The sequence below is a fragment of the Cupressus sempervirens genome, chromosome 2 (genome assembly GCF_028749045.1).
Source record: "Cupressus sempervirens isolate cs-2001-9-10 chromosome 2, ASM2874904v1, whole genome shotgun sequence".
Classification (NCBI taxonomy): domain Eukaryota; kingdom Viridiplantae; phylum Streptophyta; class Pinopsida; order Cupressales; family Cupressaceae; genus Cupressus; species Cupressus sempervirens.
In genome coordinates this window covers 551,468,533-551,490,937 of record NC_143119.1, presented here as the reverse complement: position 1 = coordinate 551,490,937, position 22,405 = coordinate 551,468,533, and the positions used below count along the sequence as shown (strand labels likewise).

The window sequence follows — 22,405 nt, the reverse complement described above, 5'->3', positions numbered from 1 at the left end:
TTAAACTTCTATCTTGCTCCTATATTTATACTAACTAAGCAGGGTATTGAGTACTGAACTGAGATACGGAAAAACACAAGAATTTCTCTTTCAATTTGCTGATTACTAGCACATGTAATTTGTGAAAAAGGAAGGAATGATTCAAAATGATTTTTCAAATTTAGAGCTACAATAAGATTGTCTTGATTGTTGTAACAAGATGCACGAACAAAAAATGGAGTTTACAACTAGTACTAAATACTATGCTTTCACAACTAAGATGGAGCTCTATAATCATCCCACATCCTTTTTGCTATTTCATCTCGAAACCTCCCCCAATCATCTCTATCATGTTGATTCATCCCATATGTCTCAAGTATTGGTACATCTATCCCCTCGCGGTCATCTTCCTCTTCAACGTCAACTTCAAAAGTAATGTCGTCTTCTATGGTGATGAAGTTGTGCAGTATGCAACATGCCAAAACAATCTTTGTTTGGGTCCTAATTTGATATGATGTTGCATGTCTTAGGATAGGAAAGCGTTGCTTCAAAATGCCAAATGTGCGCTCTATTGCATTCCTGAGCGATAAGTGTCGGTGGTTAAACAACTCTTGTGGAGTGTTTACTGGGTTTGCCCTTAAAAACTCTTTTAGGTGGTAACATGTGCAACGATAAGGTGCCAGAAACCCAGGTACATTGGGATATCCAGCATCCACTAAATAATACTTTCCTACATAAAATGAAGTATATTAATATATTTTATTAAAAAATGTCATATGCATTAGTATATAAATAAATTTGACATACCAAGGGGGACTACCAATGGATTAGATCTTGACAAGGCCGAAGCTAGAACACGACTATCTACAGTTGACCCTTCCCATCCAGCAAGGACGTACTAAAACTTATAATCAAATGAAGACACACCCATAACATTTTGTGACAAGTTTCCTTTTCTGTCGCGATATGGAGTTTGCATGTCGATATCAACAGTGATCGGAATATGAGTTCCATCAATTGCTCCCACACAATCCTACATTAGGAAAATTTATAATCAAAAGTACATGCAATAATAGAATTCAGATTCAAGGAAACAAAAGTGTAGCAATAGGGTATGTACCTTGAAGTATGGATCAAAACGGTCTTTCCCACTAATTTCTGGAGGAGTGTGTGGACCAGGTGGCAAAAGATAATTCTTATGGAGTGCCAACACTATCGTCAAGACCTTGTGGAAATATCGGCTAATTGTCTCTCCTGAGTGACCAAAGTTGTGAGCAATCTTAGGATTCCTCAAATTATGGCCAAGAGTATGGAGAAACATCACCAGTTGTTTTTCTAGAGTTAAGTGTATGGTATTTGTGATGCTTCCTTTTTGCCTAAGAATATCTACTAGATGAAAGAAAGCTTGTCTACTCATTCGAATTTGATCATGACAATCAGTCTCATTTGAATAGAGAATATTTTTATAAAAGGGAGTCTCGCCTCTTTTGCGTTTGCATATTGATCTTCTACTTTCTTGTGCAACTACTGCTATTGATGCGGCAAAGGTTGCAAGACTAACTACAAGAGCACAAATGACTCGTCTCTTCTTAGCAACGTGCCCTAGAATACGTTTGTCTTTGAGTACATCCATCAACACTCTAAAACCAATGTAAAGAAACTTTTTATTAGATCCGTGGAATTACTAAAATGCAAATAATCCCATGTAAAGAAAAGATTAATGGTGGGAAAAAATATCAATTGCACATTTTAATAGAACTTGGAAACTTGGAAGGGAAATCTCAAGAATGTATTTTTGAAAAAAATATTAACAAGGAAGTTAAGAGGAGAAGCTCAAAATCATATTTGCAACCCAAATCTTAACCTCATTTGTGAAGCAGGAGGAAGAAGGTTAATAAACTAAAATAAATGTTAGTTATTTTAGATATAGGTGGCAGAATAGAGAAAGTTATAGGTACTTCAGCTGGGAATGCGCATTTAGTATTTATCCCAAACATAAGGCTCCATGTTTTTTTCTGTTCTGTTTGGGCAGTGTACTATATGAAGTATTTCCAATTTCTTTCTTAATGGAGCAAGCAGGGGGGTAGTCTTTCATAGGAAAGAAACAGGTATGCATTGTTTTCCATTGATTGAACACTAGTAATGTAACCAAAACTAATTACACTTTTCAAAGGATAATAGGACAAAATTATAAATAGTTGTCCTAGACAATATGACTGAGGATAAAGATATTAGATGTCTTCTCATTTTGCTGTAACATTTGGCAAGCACTAGACATTATTCCAGCAAAGATTCATGAACGTTCATCAGTCTTCCTTGGGAGTTATGATGACATAGAAGAGATTAAGGCTTTATATGCTCAAGAGGAAATAAAAGCCTGAAGTTTGTTGGTTGCATCACCTACCTGAGAATTGTATTTGTAGATCTGTTTATGGAATTCTATCAATGATAATGACTAAAGTAAATTTTGACTAAGATGACTCATGCAGCCAATGTGGTAAAGAAAAATTAAAGGGGTTTACTTCTTATGATATCTACACATGACAAAGTAGTGCTAATTTTATTGCCATTGTTAGATACATTAGTATTTCATCTAAGGTAGACATGATCTTTTGGCAGTCTCTCTCTCTCTCTGTATCCCTCCATATTGTTTGAAAACATTTATTGTTGATAGCAACCCATTTCGGGCCAGGAAAAGATAATAGGGTATGCACTTTTTCCATCTCTTGTGTACTGAAATGAAAAGTAAAGAAAAAGATTACTTATTGTAGTCTTACAATAGAAATAAAATTATTATTGTTATTGTGATATTGCTCTCAGAATTTAACATAATATTTAACAATAGAACTATTATGTTTAGAGGAATTGGAGAAACCAACTTTTTGGATTTGTTATCTTTGATCATTGTTAATGACTAAATGCAGATTTATTTATTTCTATAACATAAGGCTACAAATACCAATGTATATTAGGATATCACTGGAATATAAAGACTATAATGAGTATTCAAAATTTTGAATGGACTATGATACAGGGCCAATCTTCAATTGTTGATCAGCTGTCAGAAGCCATAGAATATATCTGCCATCTGCAGGAGAAAGTGAATGAGCTTACAAAGAAACAAGATGAGATAAAGATGAGGATTAACAAGGAGAAACAGTGTTGCTACAATAGTGAAGACAATGTGATATCATTATGTGAGTGTGAGGGATTTCCTCTACTAGTGAAAGTGACCCATGTGGGTTCACGAGTAGAGGTCACAACAAACAGCTTGACAGAACAAATGACGTTGTCACAAATTCTCCAACCTGGAACAAGCCACAAGCAATACCAACTTCAAACTAGCTTCCACAACATCAATTTCTAACTACAAACATTCAAGGTACATAACATTAGTGAAGAAATGTGCAACAGTACATTCCAAATGCACTCCTCATTCCCATTTACAAACAATTTTTTCTCTAATGTTCTCCAACAAGGAGCCATACCCTTCTCCTCATTCATGCCTATGCAAATTATATTGTTCCTTTACAAATCACTATGTCACTTCCCCAATCATCATTTGTTTCTTTTGTGGGCATCATCGTATGGCACAACCCAATTTCTTTTATTTTCTTGTATTCTTCCAATTCTTTACTGATGTATGAATTTATGATTTCTATTGAAGAATCTACCCTTATATAGCCTAGACTAAAAATCTAAAAATGTCTTTTAGTCATCCTATGAAATTTGTCAATATCAAAAGAGAGCATGAAGTCCTTCAAGCATAAGATGAATTTGATCAACCATTATTTGCAGTTATATTAAATGATTGAGAACATAAGGATGTACTACAAATATTCTACTTCTACTAATGATTATGAAGTGCATATTATACTCCAAATCCTCAATGATGGTCATCTCTATCTTTTAGATTTATTTCCAAATGAACTATTCTCCAAATCCAATTTCAAGCACAAAAGCAGAAACCACTCAAATGCTATCATTTCCAGCATTATCTACATGGTATACAGTACACGCAATTATCAAGAAAGTTATATGGCCTGACACAACTTCCACAAAACCCCTTGTCGATGTTGGATAAGTGCCTAATACCATACTTTCCATGCTTAATGCTCTAGATGGGATTGACCTTTGGTAAAAAAATTAAAATAATGAGTGTTATTTTGGGTTATTTTTATTTTCACCCATAAATTAAAAAACTCATGTTTTTATTTTACATGTTTCATACATTATGTTAAACTACTTTTCATGCACCTATATGTATCTACACATGCTTAAGGGTGGAGTAAGAGAGACTTATTAATGTATTGCAGCACAATTGAGTTTTTGTAGTTAGTGAATTTTTACCTTGCTGAATTTATGACCCAAAGATTGTTTCCCAGGTGAAAATATTGCATACTGCCTTTTATTATTCAATTTTTCCCTTGTAGATTGTATATGAACTACTTCTATTGAGCATGTTTTTTAGGCTTCTTTTGTCTATTGTGTAGTGTTTAGTACTAACAAAATCAGTATTAATTCTCTAACAGTTTGAAAATTATATAGTACTAAAGTTTAATAGGGCAAGGAGGCATGATGCTTACAATTTGATGATCTGATGATAACAAGGATATTGGGAGAGCCATGATCCATGACTATTGGTTTGATAGCTACATGTGATTGTGGATAGCCATAAAATTGCTCTGGTACCATCTCAGAAAAAGTGGAGCAGAGAAAAAGGCAAACATAAAAGTCTATATTAATCAGAATGATAAATTACATTAGTTTGAGTTGCTGCTCATACAATACATTATCGGAATAATACTTAGCACATTCAAACCTATAACTAACAGCTCTACTGAGCTGGACTCCACAATAAAATACAGTAATGAACCAAAAGCACCAAAAACTAACTTGGAATTGAAAATCGATCACTGACATTTGGAAAATTCATGCATTCTAAACTTTGTAATAAATACGATGTAAGCAACTGGTAGCTGTATGCGGCAGAGACACAAATTTTTCCCAACAATAACAACACAAAAGAAGAGGAATGCCCATCAAACCAAATCAAAGAAAAAGAGAAATGTGGTAGTGCCAATTAGACAAGAAAAAGTTCCAACCCACCAAACAACATGATCAAATCATAAAACAAACAAAGAGGGCAATGGAGTTTTAACAGAGAAAAGCGAAGGAACAACACAACTATTTTTTCAAAACGAGAGATCCGATTTCGAAACATATTTTGCTTGTTGATGATTCTGAAAATGAGCAAAGAACAAGAACGAACATACTTGATAAATCCTAGGTTGAAAGTATTTTTCCTATTGATGATAAAAAATGTCCATACTTGTGTAGAGAATGAGCAAAGACTGGGACGAGCAGAGGCTAAGACGAGCAAGACGTCAACCAGGCAAGATGTGCAACGAGCAAGGCGTAAACTAGGCGAGGCGAGATGTGCAGAGGCGGGAAGGAGCGAGGCCAAGAATGTGGTTGAGCGCCAAATATTAGTCTATCGCGGACCCGACAAAACATTTTTTTTGCAATATTTGTAATGCTCGATTTTGTAAAAATGGAATTAAAATGGGAATGTGGACAATTCCACCTATTTTGGTGGAAGACCAAATCCTTGTTTTTGGGGGCAAATAAGGATACTAGATCCCATTTTTTTCTAATTCTCATTCCCATTCGATGGACCCAAATAGCGGATATGAGAATCTTGAGAATTTCGTATTCTAATTCCAGCTCTAATCCACGAGCCAAACGTGCCCTTATTTCCAAGGCAACCAACCACGAGACAAGTGGGGAGAGGGACATAGTCCCCACGTAGACTGGGCACATTTACTCCCTATTAGCGCATGAGAAGGAGGAAAAAGCAGTTTGACTAAAAAGTGTTATGATGGTTAACTGACAAATGTCACAAATTTACTCCCTACGGTGCCTCCATTCATTTGATAGAGAGAATGTGCTTCCCTAGGTTGATCGACTTGGGAAGGAGGAGTATAATTGACATCTAAGGAGAGAATGTGACCCATGGGATGGGATAGGTCATTGAAAATAGCGCTTGCTTGTAGTGGAAAGAGGGTTAGTTGTTTTATAATGTTAGAATAAATGTTGGGGAATTAGATGTATAAGCATTTTAGTTAGGAGTTAATCATAAGATAGCTTAGGAATGAGTTAGCAATCTTTTCAATGTTTGGTGATAGTAATTTATTAAATATTAATATATGATTAGTCATTAAATAGTGACCATATAGAAATCAACCATGGTGTAATATAATTTTTGACCTTCCCTATATATGTTGAATAAGTGTTGTTAGTTGCATAAATATGTTAGTAATAATATTATTATATTTTATTAGTATAATATATTTAAATATAGTAAATACTACATACTCTTGAGTCTAATTACAACTATGCTTGACAATAAACTTAGAAGCTATACATTGAGTATATATTAACATAGCCTTAATATAAAATTTAAGCTGCTCCTATTAGCAAAATAGTAGGAAGTCCATTGAAATTGAAATAAATTTTGTAAGTTAGTTAATATATATTTGATTAAAAAGAAGAAGAAAAAAATGTATATAATGCTGACAAATTTTATCGACATACGATGATAGAGCTTAACGAGGAAGGATGAGCATATGGATATTTGGTGATGTCTTATACTGTAATTTTAGATTATGATTTATCCAACTAATGGTTATAGTTCACCATTGTTATATAAAATCAAGCTTGAAATTCTAGGTCAAATCATCCAAATTGTTCTCCTAGGGTGTCATCGCAATATGGGATCCAACTATACCACACCCTCGTAATAGGTGTATGTGCATCTTGTAATTCTAAGAAAATATAAGAAATGTCTATAATCGAGTATAGTATCCCTATCAATTTAATTGTTAATAGAATCCAAGTATCGATCAAATGAGGTGTCAATTCATAGCACTAGAAATATTGAAGTATTCATTGGACCATACCTTAAGTTGACCAACCTACAGCTTTAGTTCCAAGGTAGTGGTGGAAGTAGAATTCATAGAAGTAAATAAAGTTATGGGGTACAAGCATGATAGGATGTAATAGTGGAATTGTAATAAGTAATTAGGGATTTCATTTAGGAAAAGTTTTATAATTTAATTGTTTAGTTGATTAATTAGAGATTCAATTAATTCAAGTCATTATGGTTATAAAGTGGAAGGGATTCTAAAACTGTTAAGTGTTCTGTCAATGAGTCGAGTGATGAATATCATGATTGAGTTTCTAAATAATAAAAAATTGTATTAGTTGGTATAATGGAATTGGTTGAAAGGTATATAACATTAATATTACTAGTAATAGAAGTTGTGATATATATAGGATATCTGGGTAATCCCATAAGGATTAATTTCCATTGATGTCTAGTTATTACTATATAGGAATTTCAATTATGACCTTAACATTGAGATGATTTACATATAAGATTGTTATGTAAAGGTGTACATATATATGCCAAGGAAGCCTCGATTGCACTTATGCATTTAACTATGTAATTAGAATACTCATTAAAATTTTTAATTTGAAACTAGACATATATCATGTTCTTAAGTCATCTACATTGTTCCGCCACCAAAACTATAATATACAATTATAATCAATTATGAATATGAACCCTATTGACAAGCATTGGAGAACAAACAACTAACCTAACATTACAAGGTATTGGTTATGGTGGAAGTTAGTATTTATGATGGGTCAATTGCGACGAAGATGTAATGATAAAGTGCTAGTAGGGTGGCACCCCTCATAGGATCACTTAGTGTTAGTTGTTATACTAAAATGTAAGTGGGATTATTTTAAAAAAAGAATGAACCCATTATCTCTAGAAATAGATACAAAAATAACTATGCGAGAGTACCTCGACATCATAGTCATACTTAATGAAAGAATTAGGTTGTTTAGGATGTAGGGGTAAGGTTCCATACCACTAGGATGGTAATTGTGAATCTTAGAAGATGGTTGATTAGCAGCTGGTGTGCCTTCAATTTCGATACTCACACATTAAGTTGTAACAGTTATACCTTTAAGATAATCATAACATTCGAACTAATCATCATGTCATTTGATATCTCTGATGTATAATTTTAACATCAAAAAAAATAAAAATTTGTTGTTGTGTTTTGCCCTATATGTTGGGCATGACAGTAAGAACATTGTTGGTTGATGCTACCTACAAGAAGTTCAAAGTATATCAAATAGATCTCAAATTTGCATTTCTAAATGGAATACTTGAAGAAGAAGTCTACATTGAACAACCATAAGGATTCATTGAACCTAATCTGAGGAACATGGTTAGTGTTGTGATGTGGAACCTAATCAGACTTAGAGATTTTTTCAGTGCAGTTTCGCCCCAGATTATTTCTATGGGGTCAAGGGGCAACGCCCCTTGTGGGGTCCTAGGGTAGCACCCTAGGTGCACTCCCTATCATAGTATAGGGCATGGTCAAGGGGCAACACCCCTACGAGAGTTTTTGGGGGCAATGCCCTTCAAGCCAAAAATGACTTACTATTTTCTGTTGGACAACTTATTCTAGCCCTAATTTTGTAAGCAAAAAAGCTTGTATGAAAAGGCTTAGGGTTAGGGATTTCATAATGTATACTGATATTATAGCTTCTTGTGATGATATTGAGTTGTAAGGGATTGTGGATTGTAATCACTGAAGAATAATAATATTGGACTTGTTGTTGGTGGACATAACCCAAGGATTGGGTGTACCACATTAAATCCTTGTGTCTTATGTTCTCTTCCATGCAATTTATTATTTTTTGATGTTGGTTATATTTGTATGTAATTTTTATTTATGTCTGTGGTTAATCCTAACAGTTTTCAAATTGAACAAGGCATATGGATTGAAACAAGCACTGAGAGAATTGTATGAGAGGTTACATTCTTACATGATTAAGATTGGATTTTCTAGGACAAGTAAAAATAGTCATCTATATTTAAAATGTGAATCTGAGAATATGTTGTTGATTGTTGAAATATTTGTTGAAGTATTTGTGGATGTCATAATCTTTGGTGGAAATGACATGTTGTGTAAGACATTTACTGATCAAATGAGTAAAATTGAGATGTCTATGTTTGGTGAGATAAAAAAAATTTATTCACCTACAAGTTCATCAAGTAGAGAGGGGAATTTATGTTACTCAATCTAAGTATGTAAAAAAAATATTGAAAACATTTAGAATGGATCATTCTAAACTAGCTAGTTTACCTATGATGAAAAGTCTATACTAGTCAGTTTACCTATGGTGAGTGGAGTAAAATTGTCAAAGGAAGATACTACCATTGATGTAAATGAGACTTAGTATAGATCAATGATTAGGAAGTTGCATTATGTTGTGCACTGTAGACTAGATATTTCACATATTGTTGGTATTGTTGCTAGATTTTCATCCAATCCAAAGGAAACACACATTATTGATGTGAAGTGGATATTTAGATATCGTAAGGGGAACTAAATATTTTGGACAATGGTATAGATGGGATGATGACTTTACACTAATAGTCTATAAAAATGTTGATTGGGATGGTAATGTGGATGATAGAAAAAGCACAAGTGGATGAGATTTCTTCATAGGAGAAAGGTTGATAACATGGCTAAGAAAGAAAAGGAGTTGTATTTCATAATTTACTATCAAAGTTGAATATGTTTCTACTGCAATAAATTGTTCTAATATTGTATGGATTAAGAAATTGTTGGAAGGTATGAAAGAAGAGATAACTGAGCATGTTACTATTTATTGTGATAACACTAGTGTGATAAATATATCAAAACAATTGGTGATTCATGCACAAACATAACATATATCAATCAAGTGACACTACTTGAGGGAGCAAGTATAGGAGAAACAAGTGAGGCTTGAATATGCGAAGTCTAAGGATCCAATAGTAGACATTCTTACCAAGCCACTACCCAAGAATTATTTTGAGTATATAAAAGGTAAAATAGGTGTCCTTCCCTTATCCAAACTTCACTAAGTGAAGATGAATGTTGCACCAATTCATGGATAAATTATAATATATTTATGGAGTTGATGCATAGAAATCACTCTTTAGGAGTATCATGAAGTTTTGAAAATGACTAAGATGAAATTGATGTAAATAGTACATGCAAGGTACAAGGTACAACTACTAGGTCTTATAGGTTTTTATATTGGGACTTATAGTTACCTTTGGCATTGTTGTCAAAGGGGGAGAATGTACTAAATTGAGAATAATAATCAAAAGAGAGCAAGAATAAGTATTAAAGGGGAAATGTGTTGAAGAAACATGAGATCATATCCTAAGGGGGAGAAATGTTAGAGATTGTTGTTGTTGCTGAAGAAACACACCAAATTACAAAGAACTTGTTGATGATGAGAGAGAGCTACAAAATATCACAATATATCACACTCTTCCTCTATTTTAGGGAACATCTAGACAACCAAATTTGAGTATTTATGTTCTTGATAAAACTTCATTCCATCTATTGTGAGACTAGTAACTTCGATAAGATGCTCTCATTAATCTACACCTTTCTCCCAAACAACACAATGTTGCCATCTTTCTAGCCCTTTTCCAAACATTGTGGTTTTGGGATCCCAACCATAAAAATGTTTAGGTGAGATGTAAGACCACTGTCCTTCAAAATATTGTATGCTTTATATTTAGTCTTGATATTGTTGCAATCAAGAGGCTCAACTCATTTCTAATACCCTCCCATTTTTACTTTAGAGCAATGAAACATGCCCAACTCACAAATAGAGAAATGAAAACTTGATAGTAGAACTAAGTTATAAATCACCTAGAATATGGTATAATAAGTTCTTGTGTTGTACACACAATCCGTGTCTATGGAAATAACACCCTATCAAGAAATGATGCCACTTTTTTTTCAAAATTAATTTCATCATTAAAAGTGATGCCATTTCTTGATTGTGTCATCCTATCATGAAGTAAGAATACACACCAACTACCTAATAAGAGTTTAAAAAATAATTCAATATCAAATTTATACATATAAAAAGCACCTTAGAAAAAATTCAAGTATTAAAAAGCATTCAAAGTTAAAGATTGTGGTTTGGTTGTGCAAGATTTTTTAACATCAACTTCCACATCATACTAAATGATCCAAGATGTAAGAAGAGAACCACTAAAACAAAACTATAGATTGCAAACCCAACAAGAAACAAGTACCACAAAATAGTTTAAAATAAATTAAAATATCATTTTAGAGCTAAAATTATATTACTTTAAAGTATTACATGACTCTACTAGCACTTGTTTTCAACTAATTTTCAGCAAAATGAACTTAGAACTATTGTACTTAAAATACCCCATGATTCAACAATTATGACAATTTAGAACTAGTCTCTTGCTAAACCAATCAATTGAGAGAATTTACAAATAATCTCTTCTGAAACCAATCTAGATATTTTTTCAATATAAAAGACAAATTATGAATTATTTCTATATAGTATTTTCTTTATTGAAAATCTTATAAATATGAATCTATAATAAGTTTTACCTAAATATCATATAATCTCCATCTCAATAAGTATTGCTCAAATATCATATAATCTCCATCTAAATGAAGTAAAACTAATAAAATTTACATCAAATCTTCAACTAAATTAATTTGAATTATTTTGTTAAAATAATAGAAAATAATTTATATTCTAACCTTTTCCTACCTAATATATGTACAATTAGTATAATGAAATATTATATAATCTCCATGAAGAGAATGTAGAACTATATATTAGATTTTCTAATATATGTTTTTATATATCATAAAAAAAATCTTTATATTAATAATAATAATAATACAATGCATGTAATAAATTGTATATTAAATAAATAAGTTAAAGAAATATGAAAATAATAATAATAATTTTTAATCTGTAAATTCAAGAGTAAATCATATGCCCAACATTTTGCAAAAAAAAGAAGGTTCTGAAAAGGAAAAAAAAATGCTTCCGAAAAAAGGGGTCCTATAACACCAAATTGAATTAACCTATCATAGTTGAGATAAAATAAATTATATACTATATTTAATTATAAATATATAGATAAAATTTATAGATAATTATTTTAGTACTAATTCAATGCAATAGTATTTGTCTAACAACAAGTGCAACATAGTCGCTAGTATTTGCCTAATAGTTAATTATAGTTTAATATAAGATAATTTAATAAAAATTGGCTTTAAAAAATATATTTTATAATATAAAATTCTTCTTTTTTTATCAGTAAACAATCAAAGCCTTTGATTATATTAATTTAATAAAAATAAATATATAAAAATATCTTCGTTCAAACGGGCACTGGTAGGAAAGAACAAAGAAGAAAACCTCAAATCTTGCCTGGGACCTTAGTCCTGTTTTATTACATAATTAAAGGGGCATACCCTAGTTGGCATTTTCAAGAAATTTATGATTATGTCAAGGAGAGGAGCAAGAATCCTCTTCTGAATTTATTAACTTTGCATCTTCTTTTGTTGTTCTGCTTAATCCAATATACAGGATTATTGGTTCAATCCAATCTTTAGAATCTTCATATATGTGCCTTCTTATCTAATTGCCTGAGTTGCTTCCCCTTACTGATTTGCTACTTAGTTGTGCTAAAAGAAGATGTTAGAACTATTAGTTAAATCATATGATAACATGAGAACTTGGGAGGAAGACAAAGACAAACTTTGGGTATCCAAGTAGGGCAAAATATTGGAGTAAATAAAAAAAGAAATTAACCTTAGTTCTATTAAATATAGCCCATTATTTAATAATCAAAGCGAGACATTATCTTTTAAGACTATGTCTTGCCAAAACAAGATTAATTATGCTAATCTAAAAGGCTCTCTTTTTTAATTGAAAGCTTCCATGTCTACGAAGAGGTTTATAACCTTACCTATTTTGATAAATCGCTATGAAATCATATTAAGAGTTTTATTTTAATTATAGTTACCTTTGCATATTGCTCTGTTATAATATCCTAATTTCCTTTCTAGGGCATTATAAATCCTTCCAGTCTACTCAAAATGGATATTGTCATTAGATTTTTATCCTCATGTTACTTTAAACTTACGCACCTTAAAGATAAACCTATTATCTAGGAATACATCCTGCTAAAAAGAAATGAGGAACAAAACTCCAAGAAAAATAAAATTCACTGATGGTATAAAATTTTAGACTACCTTAATCTACTTGTTAGAATTGGACTTTTCACCAAACATTACTATTGTGGCATTAGAGTGAGGCCCCAAAAATGTTAGACAGATACCAATACATTTAGCATGTTAGAGAAACTACAGACTAATGCCATTCAAAAATATAGAGTACAAAATAAACACATCACTAATATAAGCTTTTTATATATTTATATTATTATATATTTACAAAGATCCAGATTCATAGATCGCTTGTTATAACCTGGCCAGCTAACTAGCCTTTGAGAGAACAATCAAGAAGCTTTATAACAAACTGCTACCCAAATAACCTTAATACAATTAACAGACAAAATTCATACCCTACTATCCTTACTATACTTTCGAAAAAAGAAACATAACCATGAACTTTATTCTCTCTAATCTATACCATCTAACTAACTTGAAAACCTTAACCCACAGAACATAGGGAGAGACAAATGGAACAGGAAAAGGGGGCAAGCCAGAACATTGGCCACACGAAGAGCAAAGAAAAATCCTCAGCCCAACTGCTGAGAAAACAAAAAACTAGGACACATTACTTAGAGTAGAACACAAAATGTTATTTCCAAAAGAGCATAATTATCTCAATGATATCATTTGGATTTTCATATTGGAAGAGAGGCGAGAATCCAAAGGAGTACTTTTCCTTGCTAGACTTTTCAATGTTGGGAGTGCAGAAGTCCAAAGCATCCAAATTCTCCAACTCCACTCCTAGGTGAATGTAGGCATTGAACAAACTTGAGTAGTTTTGGAGCCATGCCTTGTCATCATCCTCCACTATCCCTCTCTATCTAAGGAGAAACTGAATGCTAAACTCCATCTTCGGCCATACTAGATTAACTACTACATGATCATGGATAACTAGTGAAGATCATCTCGGTACTATGGTCAGGTCAAAACTCCCACAAAGATGAACCATGTACATCTCAGGGAGGGGAATTCTTAGTTTCTCATCCAAACTCTTAATGACCTCTTCCAGACCTACACACCACACAGGATCAAATACATTTCGGCAAAGTCTAACCATAGCCCATTTGTCTATTTTGGCTCTTGCCAAACACTCAATGAAAGCCCCAATAATATCATTGTTTGTCCTCCAAGTTAAGTCATATTTGAAAAAACCTTCCTCCAAGGGCTCAACTTATCGTGATTCTTGTCATGTTATCAATTGGCTTTAACGCTCGATTCTACCTCTCAAGCTTCACATTGTCACGAAAAGCCATAGTGCACACTTTTAAAACATGGAAGACACAAATATTGGTGCCTATTGTAGGGTAAAACAAGCATGAAATGAAAGGGACATAGCGAGAGTCATATTTAAGAAGGAAGGATTTAAAAATCGAAGGATTGAGAAGATCCTAGATGCCGACCTCATCTTATGCAATCTAAATGATGTCACTGCATAACTCTCATGATGGAGGAGGGAGAAAAGAAATAAAGGAAGGGCTAACTTACATAAAGAGAAGTAAGGAGTAAAATACCATATAGAAGTTTAGAACTAGCGATGATTGAACAACGACTAATAAAAAAGGAAGACTAATAATAATAGTAATAATGATTTGCATCATTACACTCTTGAAGAAAATATCATTCTAAATTAGGGACCCCTTAATACTCTGTTATGCAAATTTTCCAATTAGTTATAACCATACTTATACTATGTCTACTCCTATATAACTATCTGAGCATTAATACATGAGGGAACTTTGGATAAAAGCAAAATATAGTAGATAAAGTTCATGATATATAAGATACTTGAAAAGGATAACTAGAATTGAGGATAACGGTAAAAAGGAAACTAGATACCAAAAAGAAATAAAGGCTGAACTAGATCTTAGGCTAGAAATAGATAACTACTAGAGAAAGTCTAATAGCTTGATGATGTTTAAATAAGGATAAATGTTATGAAAACTGGGGGCTCCTATAATGACTATCTATCATTAATGACTAGAAAATCTTCGCCATCAGCACCTTTGTTTGCTAGTTGATCTACGTTCCTATTACCTTCTCAAAAAATGTGACATATCTGAGTATCTGTAAAGAGATCCAGAATATTAAGAACTTCTTCCAATTTTGAGTTTAAGACCCAATTGGGCATTTCTCTTTTTATGATTGCATTTAATACAATATGAGAATCTCCTTCAATAATAATCTTGGATAAACCTATATTTAGGCAAAGCTAAAGCCCTTCTTGCAAGGCTTCTAGCTTAGCCAAGTTATTCATTGTTGGATCCAAAGATTTAGCCCTTTTAGCTATCCATTTGCCTGACTCATTAGAAATGATACATTCGATACCTGTTGAACCCAAATTGCCTCTTGACAATCCATCAAAGTTTAGCTTAGCCCATCCCATCAGTGGGGGAGTCCATCTACAATTTTCCCTCACCTCTTTATTCTTCTTTTTATAGGTAAGAGGGTGATTAATAAGGCTTGTCCATTTCTTTTTAATATATCCATCCTAGCTTGAGAATGATCCTTCTTCCTTCTAGGTATTCCTAAGGTGAAAATTTAAAGACTCAACTATACATGCTTCTATTTTTTTAATAATCACATCTGTCTACATGTCCTTGTCACAAAATATTCTTCAGTTTCTTCTTTCCAAACCTCCCACATAAGGATAGATGGACAAATATTCCAAATTCTACTATAGACAACTTTACTGATATCTGTAGGCCACCCTTTGAAAAAATCAACTGAGTTAGGCATGGGGGCGTTACAACCCAACATATGTCTGAGCCATTCCCAACAATGTTGAGTGTAAGGACAACTAAATAAGATGTGATTAGTGTCTTCATTATTTTATCTACATAACACACATCTGGATGGACCCTCAATACCCAATTTGTGAAGTCTATCGGCTGTAAGGATCCTATTCTGAAATGCCAACCATAAAAAGAAACCTACCTTTGGCAAACATGAAAAAGTCCCAATAGAGTTTGAGTGGGATTTTATCTCATCCCATCTTTGGGAATGGATGAGAGCTTTATATCCATTTTTCACACTGTACTTGCCATCTTTTGATGTTTCCTAAATGAGTTTGTCGTTCCTATCTAATTGCTTAATTTTCCTACTCTGGATTTTTTTTTTGAATACCATTTTTGTAGCTATTTCTAGTTCTAAACTATCCATAGATTTCTATGCCCATCTTGTGATTCCATTTAGAGTAATTTTGGTTTTATAATCATTGACCTTGCTTCCCCATAATTTGACTAATTTCTCTTTGATGATATCAGGTATCTCTGGACTATCTATTGGGGGATGCCCATCCCATGCGTCTTCCCAAAATAAGACTTTGTCACCATTTCCAATATCCTAGGTGAGGTACTTACTAATGAAGGCTCGATTCTTAACAATAAAATTCTAACTTTTAGAGCCTTTGGGAAGGGTCTTCATCCTAAAGATGGAGATGGGATCAACAACATTTAGGTACTTGTTATACATAATTTTAGCCCATTTGCTATCCCTTTCAACAAAGAGGCGCCAAGTCAATTTTGCCCCTAATGCTTCATTTTTCTAGTATAAGTTTTTTAAACCTAATCCACTAGCCTCCTTTGGTTTACAAATATTTTCCCATCTTATGAGAGCCAGTTTTTTAGAGTCCTTGCAATCATTCCAAAGGAAGTTTCTAAGTTTTGCCTCAAACTTCTTATTGAGATGTTTAGAGAGAGGAAGGAAAGAAAGTGGATAGGTTGGAACAATGGACAACATAGATCTGATCTTAGTGATTTTACCAGCATTTGAAAGCCATTTATCTTTCCAGCTGCCTATCCTAGCTTCCAGTCTATCCAGAACACTTTGCCAAGCCTTGTTGGATTTGTTGCCTTTTTCTAACTCAATACCTAGGCATTTACATGGGAATGAACCCCTTTTATACCCCATGATATTGTAGATCTTCTTTTCTATTTTAGGTTTAGTATTAATAAAACAAGATTTTGGATTTTGTTGCGTTTACTTTTTTGACCCAATGCTGGCATATATTGTTGGATGATAGATGTCGTATTTAAAGCCTCTTTTATGGTGCTTTCACTTGGTAGAATGGTATCATCTGCATATTGTCGACGGGTGATGTTGGAGATATTTTTTGCTACTATTATACCTTTTATTTTGCCTTCAGTGTGAGCCTTGGTTAGTGCTCTTCCAAAGGCTTCTACTATGATAATATATAGAAATGGGGATAGGGGATCTCCTTGTCTAATGCCTCTTGATGTTTCAAAGAAACCCTCGAGGGTGTCGTTAATAAGGATTGAAATATTTGTGGAGGAGATACATTTATAAATGAATTTGATGCATTGATGCGAGAAGCCAAAATCTTCTAAGGTTTTACATAAGGACCTCTAGTCAACCATATCATATGATTTTTGGATGTCTAATTTCATAAACATGCTTGTCATTTTATTCTTATTAGCTGAATGAAGAATTTCTTGAATAATTAGTATACCATCTAGGATCGATCTGCTTGGAATAAACTCGTTCATTCTTCAAATATAATTTTCAGGAGGATCAATTTAAGCCTATTTGCTAACATTTTAGATAAGATATTATAGATAGTGTTACATAGAGCTATAGGTCTAAAATCCCAAGATTTTATGGATCCTTCTTTTTGGGGATCAAAGTAAGAAAGGTGTAATTGATTTCTAATAGCAATGATCAACCATTTCTTGAGGCTTCAATAGCTTTCTAGAGATCTACACCTATAATGTCCCAACATTTTTGATTAAAAAAATGTTTGGAATCCATTTGGACCTGGATATTTATAAGGATTCATGTTGAATAACACCAATCTAACTTCTTCCAAGGTGATAGGTTTGTCTAAAAATTTATTATATTCTAATGAGATTACTTTAGGTATGGCTTCACACATTTTAGATTGAGCTACCCTGTTTGAACTATCAAAGTTGTTTAGTGTATTCTGAAAGTGATTTACAAATATCTCGACTATTTTGTCTGGATTATCAATGGTAATACCCATAGGATCTTTAATTTTAACTATTTTTCTTTTGGCTTTATTATTATGAAAAAAATTGTATTCCAATCTCCTTCATCTAGCTATTTTTCTCTAGACTTTTGTCTCCAAAAGATTTCTTCTTTTGCCAATATGCTTTCTTGTTTGGAGAGTAATTCTTTTTCTAGATAAAAGCTATCATTATTCATACCCTTCTTGATTACTTCTAGATTTAGTTCCTTTAACCTTTCCTCTATCTCTAATTTATCTTTGAATATATTATTAAAGTATTCTTTGTTTCATTTAAGTATGTTTTCTTTAAGCATTTTCATTTTTTAGACAAAAATATACATTCTAGATCCTTTAAAGTTGCCTTGGTTCCACCATTCTCTAATATATTCTAGAAAGTTTAAATCTAAAAACCACATTTTTTCACACTTGAAAAGGTTTCTAATTGGTTTAAGAGGTTTAGAAAATTCAATCCTAATTAGATAATGATCAGAACCTGCTATTGGAAGAATAGAAGATTGTGTATTAGAGTTAAAATCACTCAATTCTCCTTTGAGTAAAAATCTATCCAATTTCTTGGCTATGTAGGAAAAATCCTTCCTTTTATTATTCCAAGTAAATTACCCATTATTGAGAGGAATGTTGATCAAGTTCTTAAGATCATACTAGTTTTTGAAATCTTTAGAGGCTTGGGAGGATTGTTAGATACCTCCAAATTTTTCTTTAATGTCTAAGATAGTATTAAAGTCCCTACCTAATAGGACAAGTTCATTTTTGTGATTATTGATAAATAAGCTAATTTTGTCCCATAAAAGTTTTTTATCTGAATTATAGATTGGGCCACAAATGTTAATTAAAATGAACTAAAGGTTAGTTTTAATACTTTTGACTCTGCTACTTAACCAATAGTGGTTTGTGTTTAAAATCTCTAGAGATACTTTCTTGGGATTCCAAATGATGCCTAGACCCCCTGATGCTCCTCTAGACTCCTGCAAGTTAATATTCAAGCTACCTATCTTCTTTTCTAACTTGGTTCCTTCTTTCTTATCTAGCTTTGTTTCTTGTAATATAATAATTTCAGATTTAATAGTTTTAAGTTTTGTTTTAATGATTGTTTCTTGCTAGGTGCATTTGGGCCCCTTACATTCCAAGTAGTGATCTTCATGCTTCCTTGGGAAGGAACTTCCCCTTCCCTAGGTTAAATAATTGACTGATCTTTTGCTACTTTATTGCCTATCCATCTACCTCTCTGAGCTCCTTAAGAGATTGCTTACCTCTTATGGTTTTCACTTTTCCATACTTAGGGGAGTGAATTCCTTCCTGATTCATCTAGATTCCCAGCTGATCTATATTCTCCTACGCTATTAAAGTAATTTCAAATTGTTTAACTTTTTTTCCTTCTCTATCTTCACCTTCTAGTTCTTGTAATATTTGCTTTGTGATGCTTAACTAGTTTATAATAAATCTGTCGTCTTTTGATGGTAACTTCCTAAGACTACTCCCTTCAAATTCCTCATCTACTATTATAATTGGTGCATCTTTGATTATCTGCAAAACTATCTTGTTTTTGTCATCCTCTTTTAAGTTTATCAAATATTTTCTTAAGTCTTCACAAGTATAGTTGTCTCCTCCTAATTTCAACACTCGTTGAATGAGATTCTCTTTATGTGCTTCATTACTCTTTCTTATATTCTCAAAGCTAAAAACTTGTATTAATTCCTCAGTCAAGGATTCCAAGTTGTCTATTTCAAATTTGCTTAAATTTGGTCTTTCCAAGTCTTCATCCCATATCATATCTCTGGTTAGAAATTCTTTTAAATCTTGTATTACTAGATTTTTCCTTTTTTTCTAGTCACTCTTCTTTACCTTGTGACTGCTACTAGAGGGATCTGAGAAAGTTGAACTAGTTGGTGGTGTCTGCCAAAATTTGGTAAATCTGTTGATGGTTTTTATGTTTGTGGGTCTAGATTCCTGCTTAGGGTCTACAGAGTGTTTCTACAAAGTACCCTTTGCTACCTCTATATATTGGACTTTCCCCTATTCTAGATCTTCATCTGCAAATAGGAGATTATTTTCTTTTTCTTCTAAGCTACTGACCACATTATCCAATAGCTTATTGTCTTGTTTTCTCACCATTTTCTCTAATGACTTTCCCTCTTCATTTATTATACTTATAATCTTATTCTTTTTGAATTTTTAAATTTTTTTCTTAAGTTTTAAATTGTTGGTGACTAATCCTTGTAGCCTTGTTCCAGTCATATCTTGATTACTATTTCTCTCATCCTTGTTGAGATCTTTGGGGCTTTGGAATGCCTACAAACTCTATATTTTTGAAGGATTGATTACTTTCCTCCATCTTTGGAACAATATTATTATATTTGTTGATTTCTGATAATGAATGTTTCCCTTCTTCTAAGCTTTGAGTTTCTTTTATTTTATCTTCTTGTATTTTCTCTGCTACTTCCTTCTATACTTTCTTAGGGCTTGGAGATAGACTATTTTTGATTTCTATCAATGGGTTTGCCTTTGATGTCTTATCTATACTAATTGCCCCCCTCTCAACAACTGGCTCTAATTTCCTTATTGTGTCCCGGTGAATCTTCTATATATATTTCTTATATAAAGAATCCTTTTGAGACTTTCTATGATTCCTAATATTTATCATGGGAAAAGTGATCTTAAGATCTGCGATTAATTGCATCTTATTGAATAAGATTTTCCTATCATTGTCTAGTCTTAAAATTTCTAAAAGTTTACCTGCATACCTGTGGAAGTTAAGTTTGTATATAGCTATGTTTGTTATCACTTTCATGGATTTGGGTTCCAGATTATTAGGCTTACACTTAATCAGAAGTTTGATATTATTGTTGTGACTAAAAGATGCATCCACACCAAGCAAATCACCCATAAAGAACCCTATTTTCCTAATAATTTCTACATGTAGAAGTTCTGGAGGAAGAGATTGCAGGGTGAACCAAGTGGGTAACGAAAAAATAACATCTCTTCCTTATAGTCTGGAATCCAATCAAAAAATTTCATAGCATAACCTTTAAAAAAATAGTCAGAGACAAACAAGAAATCTTTTTTGACAAATTCATCTCTACAATGTATGTATACTAACCTATTAGAGTGATGAGAAATACTTACCTAGTTCTTGCAGAATTCCTGTGGCCAATTTATGAGGTTGAGCATTTCACACTTTAGACCATTCAAAATGCAAATAATCCAACTTTTTTGCATTCTTGCCATCGTTCTCTATTGTCATTGTTACTAATGATGAGGAATTTGTCCTTTGTGTTGAAGGGGCATGGTTCAAAATTTGATTTGAGTTGAAAATGAGATGAAATAGGGGGATTGATAATAGGGTTTCTATGATGAGGCAAAACATATGAAATGGGTCAAGCCCAGGGAGATGTAGGGTTGATGGATACATTCTTCCTGGATTGACTCTTTACGGTATGTGGAGGCTCCACATTTCTATTAAAAAGAAAACCTATCTGCCAAGAGAAGAGCATATTTTTGTTCTGATCTGAATATTTAGTAAGGTTAAAAAATCTCAGGTGAAACCTATGGTATCCTGGAGAATAGATAGGTTTAGAGGATTCATTTTTCACAGAATAGAAATTAATCCAAGAAATATTTATTTCTTCCTGGTGGGCGTGGGACGAAGATACCTATTTTGGGGCCGTTGTGGCTTGGTTTCTAACACTCTTAACCACATTTGACACATTTTTGCCTCCTTTCCTCTCTAAAGCTAGGGCTTTTGCTAGAGTGGTCCCTGCATCACTTCGGATCTCCTACTTTGCATTTAGATGACCTAGATCATTATGCTCAGTTAGAACCACAAACTAGTTTGAAGTTTCTACCATATAATTTGTTTTTACAAGTGAAATGAATTTGAGAGGGGAGCAAATGACTATTTCTCCCTGGCTTATTCCTTTCCTTGCCAGGGTTATAGTGTTCCAGTAGCAAATACGACACTACAACACAACTATGTTTATTTTCCTTAGAATTTTCACATTTCTTAGCTATCCAATATTTTTTGAATTAATGTTTATCACTTGTTACATTTTTTGAATTATTTGCATGATTTTTGACTACTCTGCTCGCCATTTTCTTTTTTTTTTGAAGATTTTTATAATATAAACTTACCAAAGCTTGAAATTTTGAAATTATATATTTAGAGATATTATTTTATTTATAATATAGTGAAACAATTATTTATTAATTAACTTAATGTTAAGGTTTAAAGTAAAATAATTATTAAGTT

The 22,405-nt window shown here is 32.7% G+C and overlaps 1 protein-coding gene across 1 annotated transcript; it reads right to left on the bottom strand.

Annotated features, from left to right (window-relative positions):
- Positions 1 to 254: 254 nt before the first annotated feature.
- LOC149573558 (uncharacterized) lies at positions 255 to 1,612 on the bottom strand. The gene is made up of 3 exons (XM_089815952.1): positions 1,100 to 1,612; positions 907 to 1,012; positions 255 to 709 (listed from the first exon to the last, which is right to left on the bottom strand). Exons 1-3 carry the CDS (start codon positions 1,610 to 1,612, stop codon positions 255 to 257), a joined length of 1,074 nt encoding a protein of 357 aa, XP_089672078.1.
- Positions 1,613 to 22,405: the final 20,793 nt, after the last annotated feature.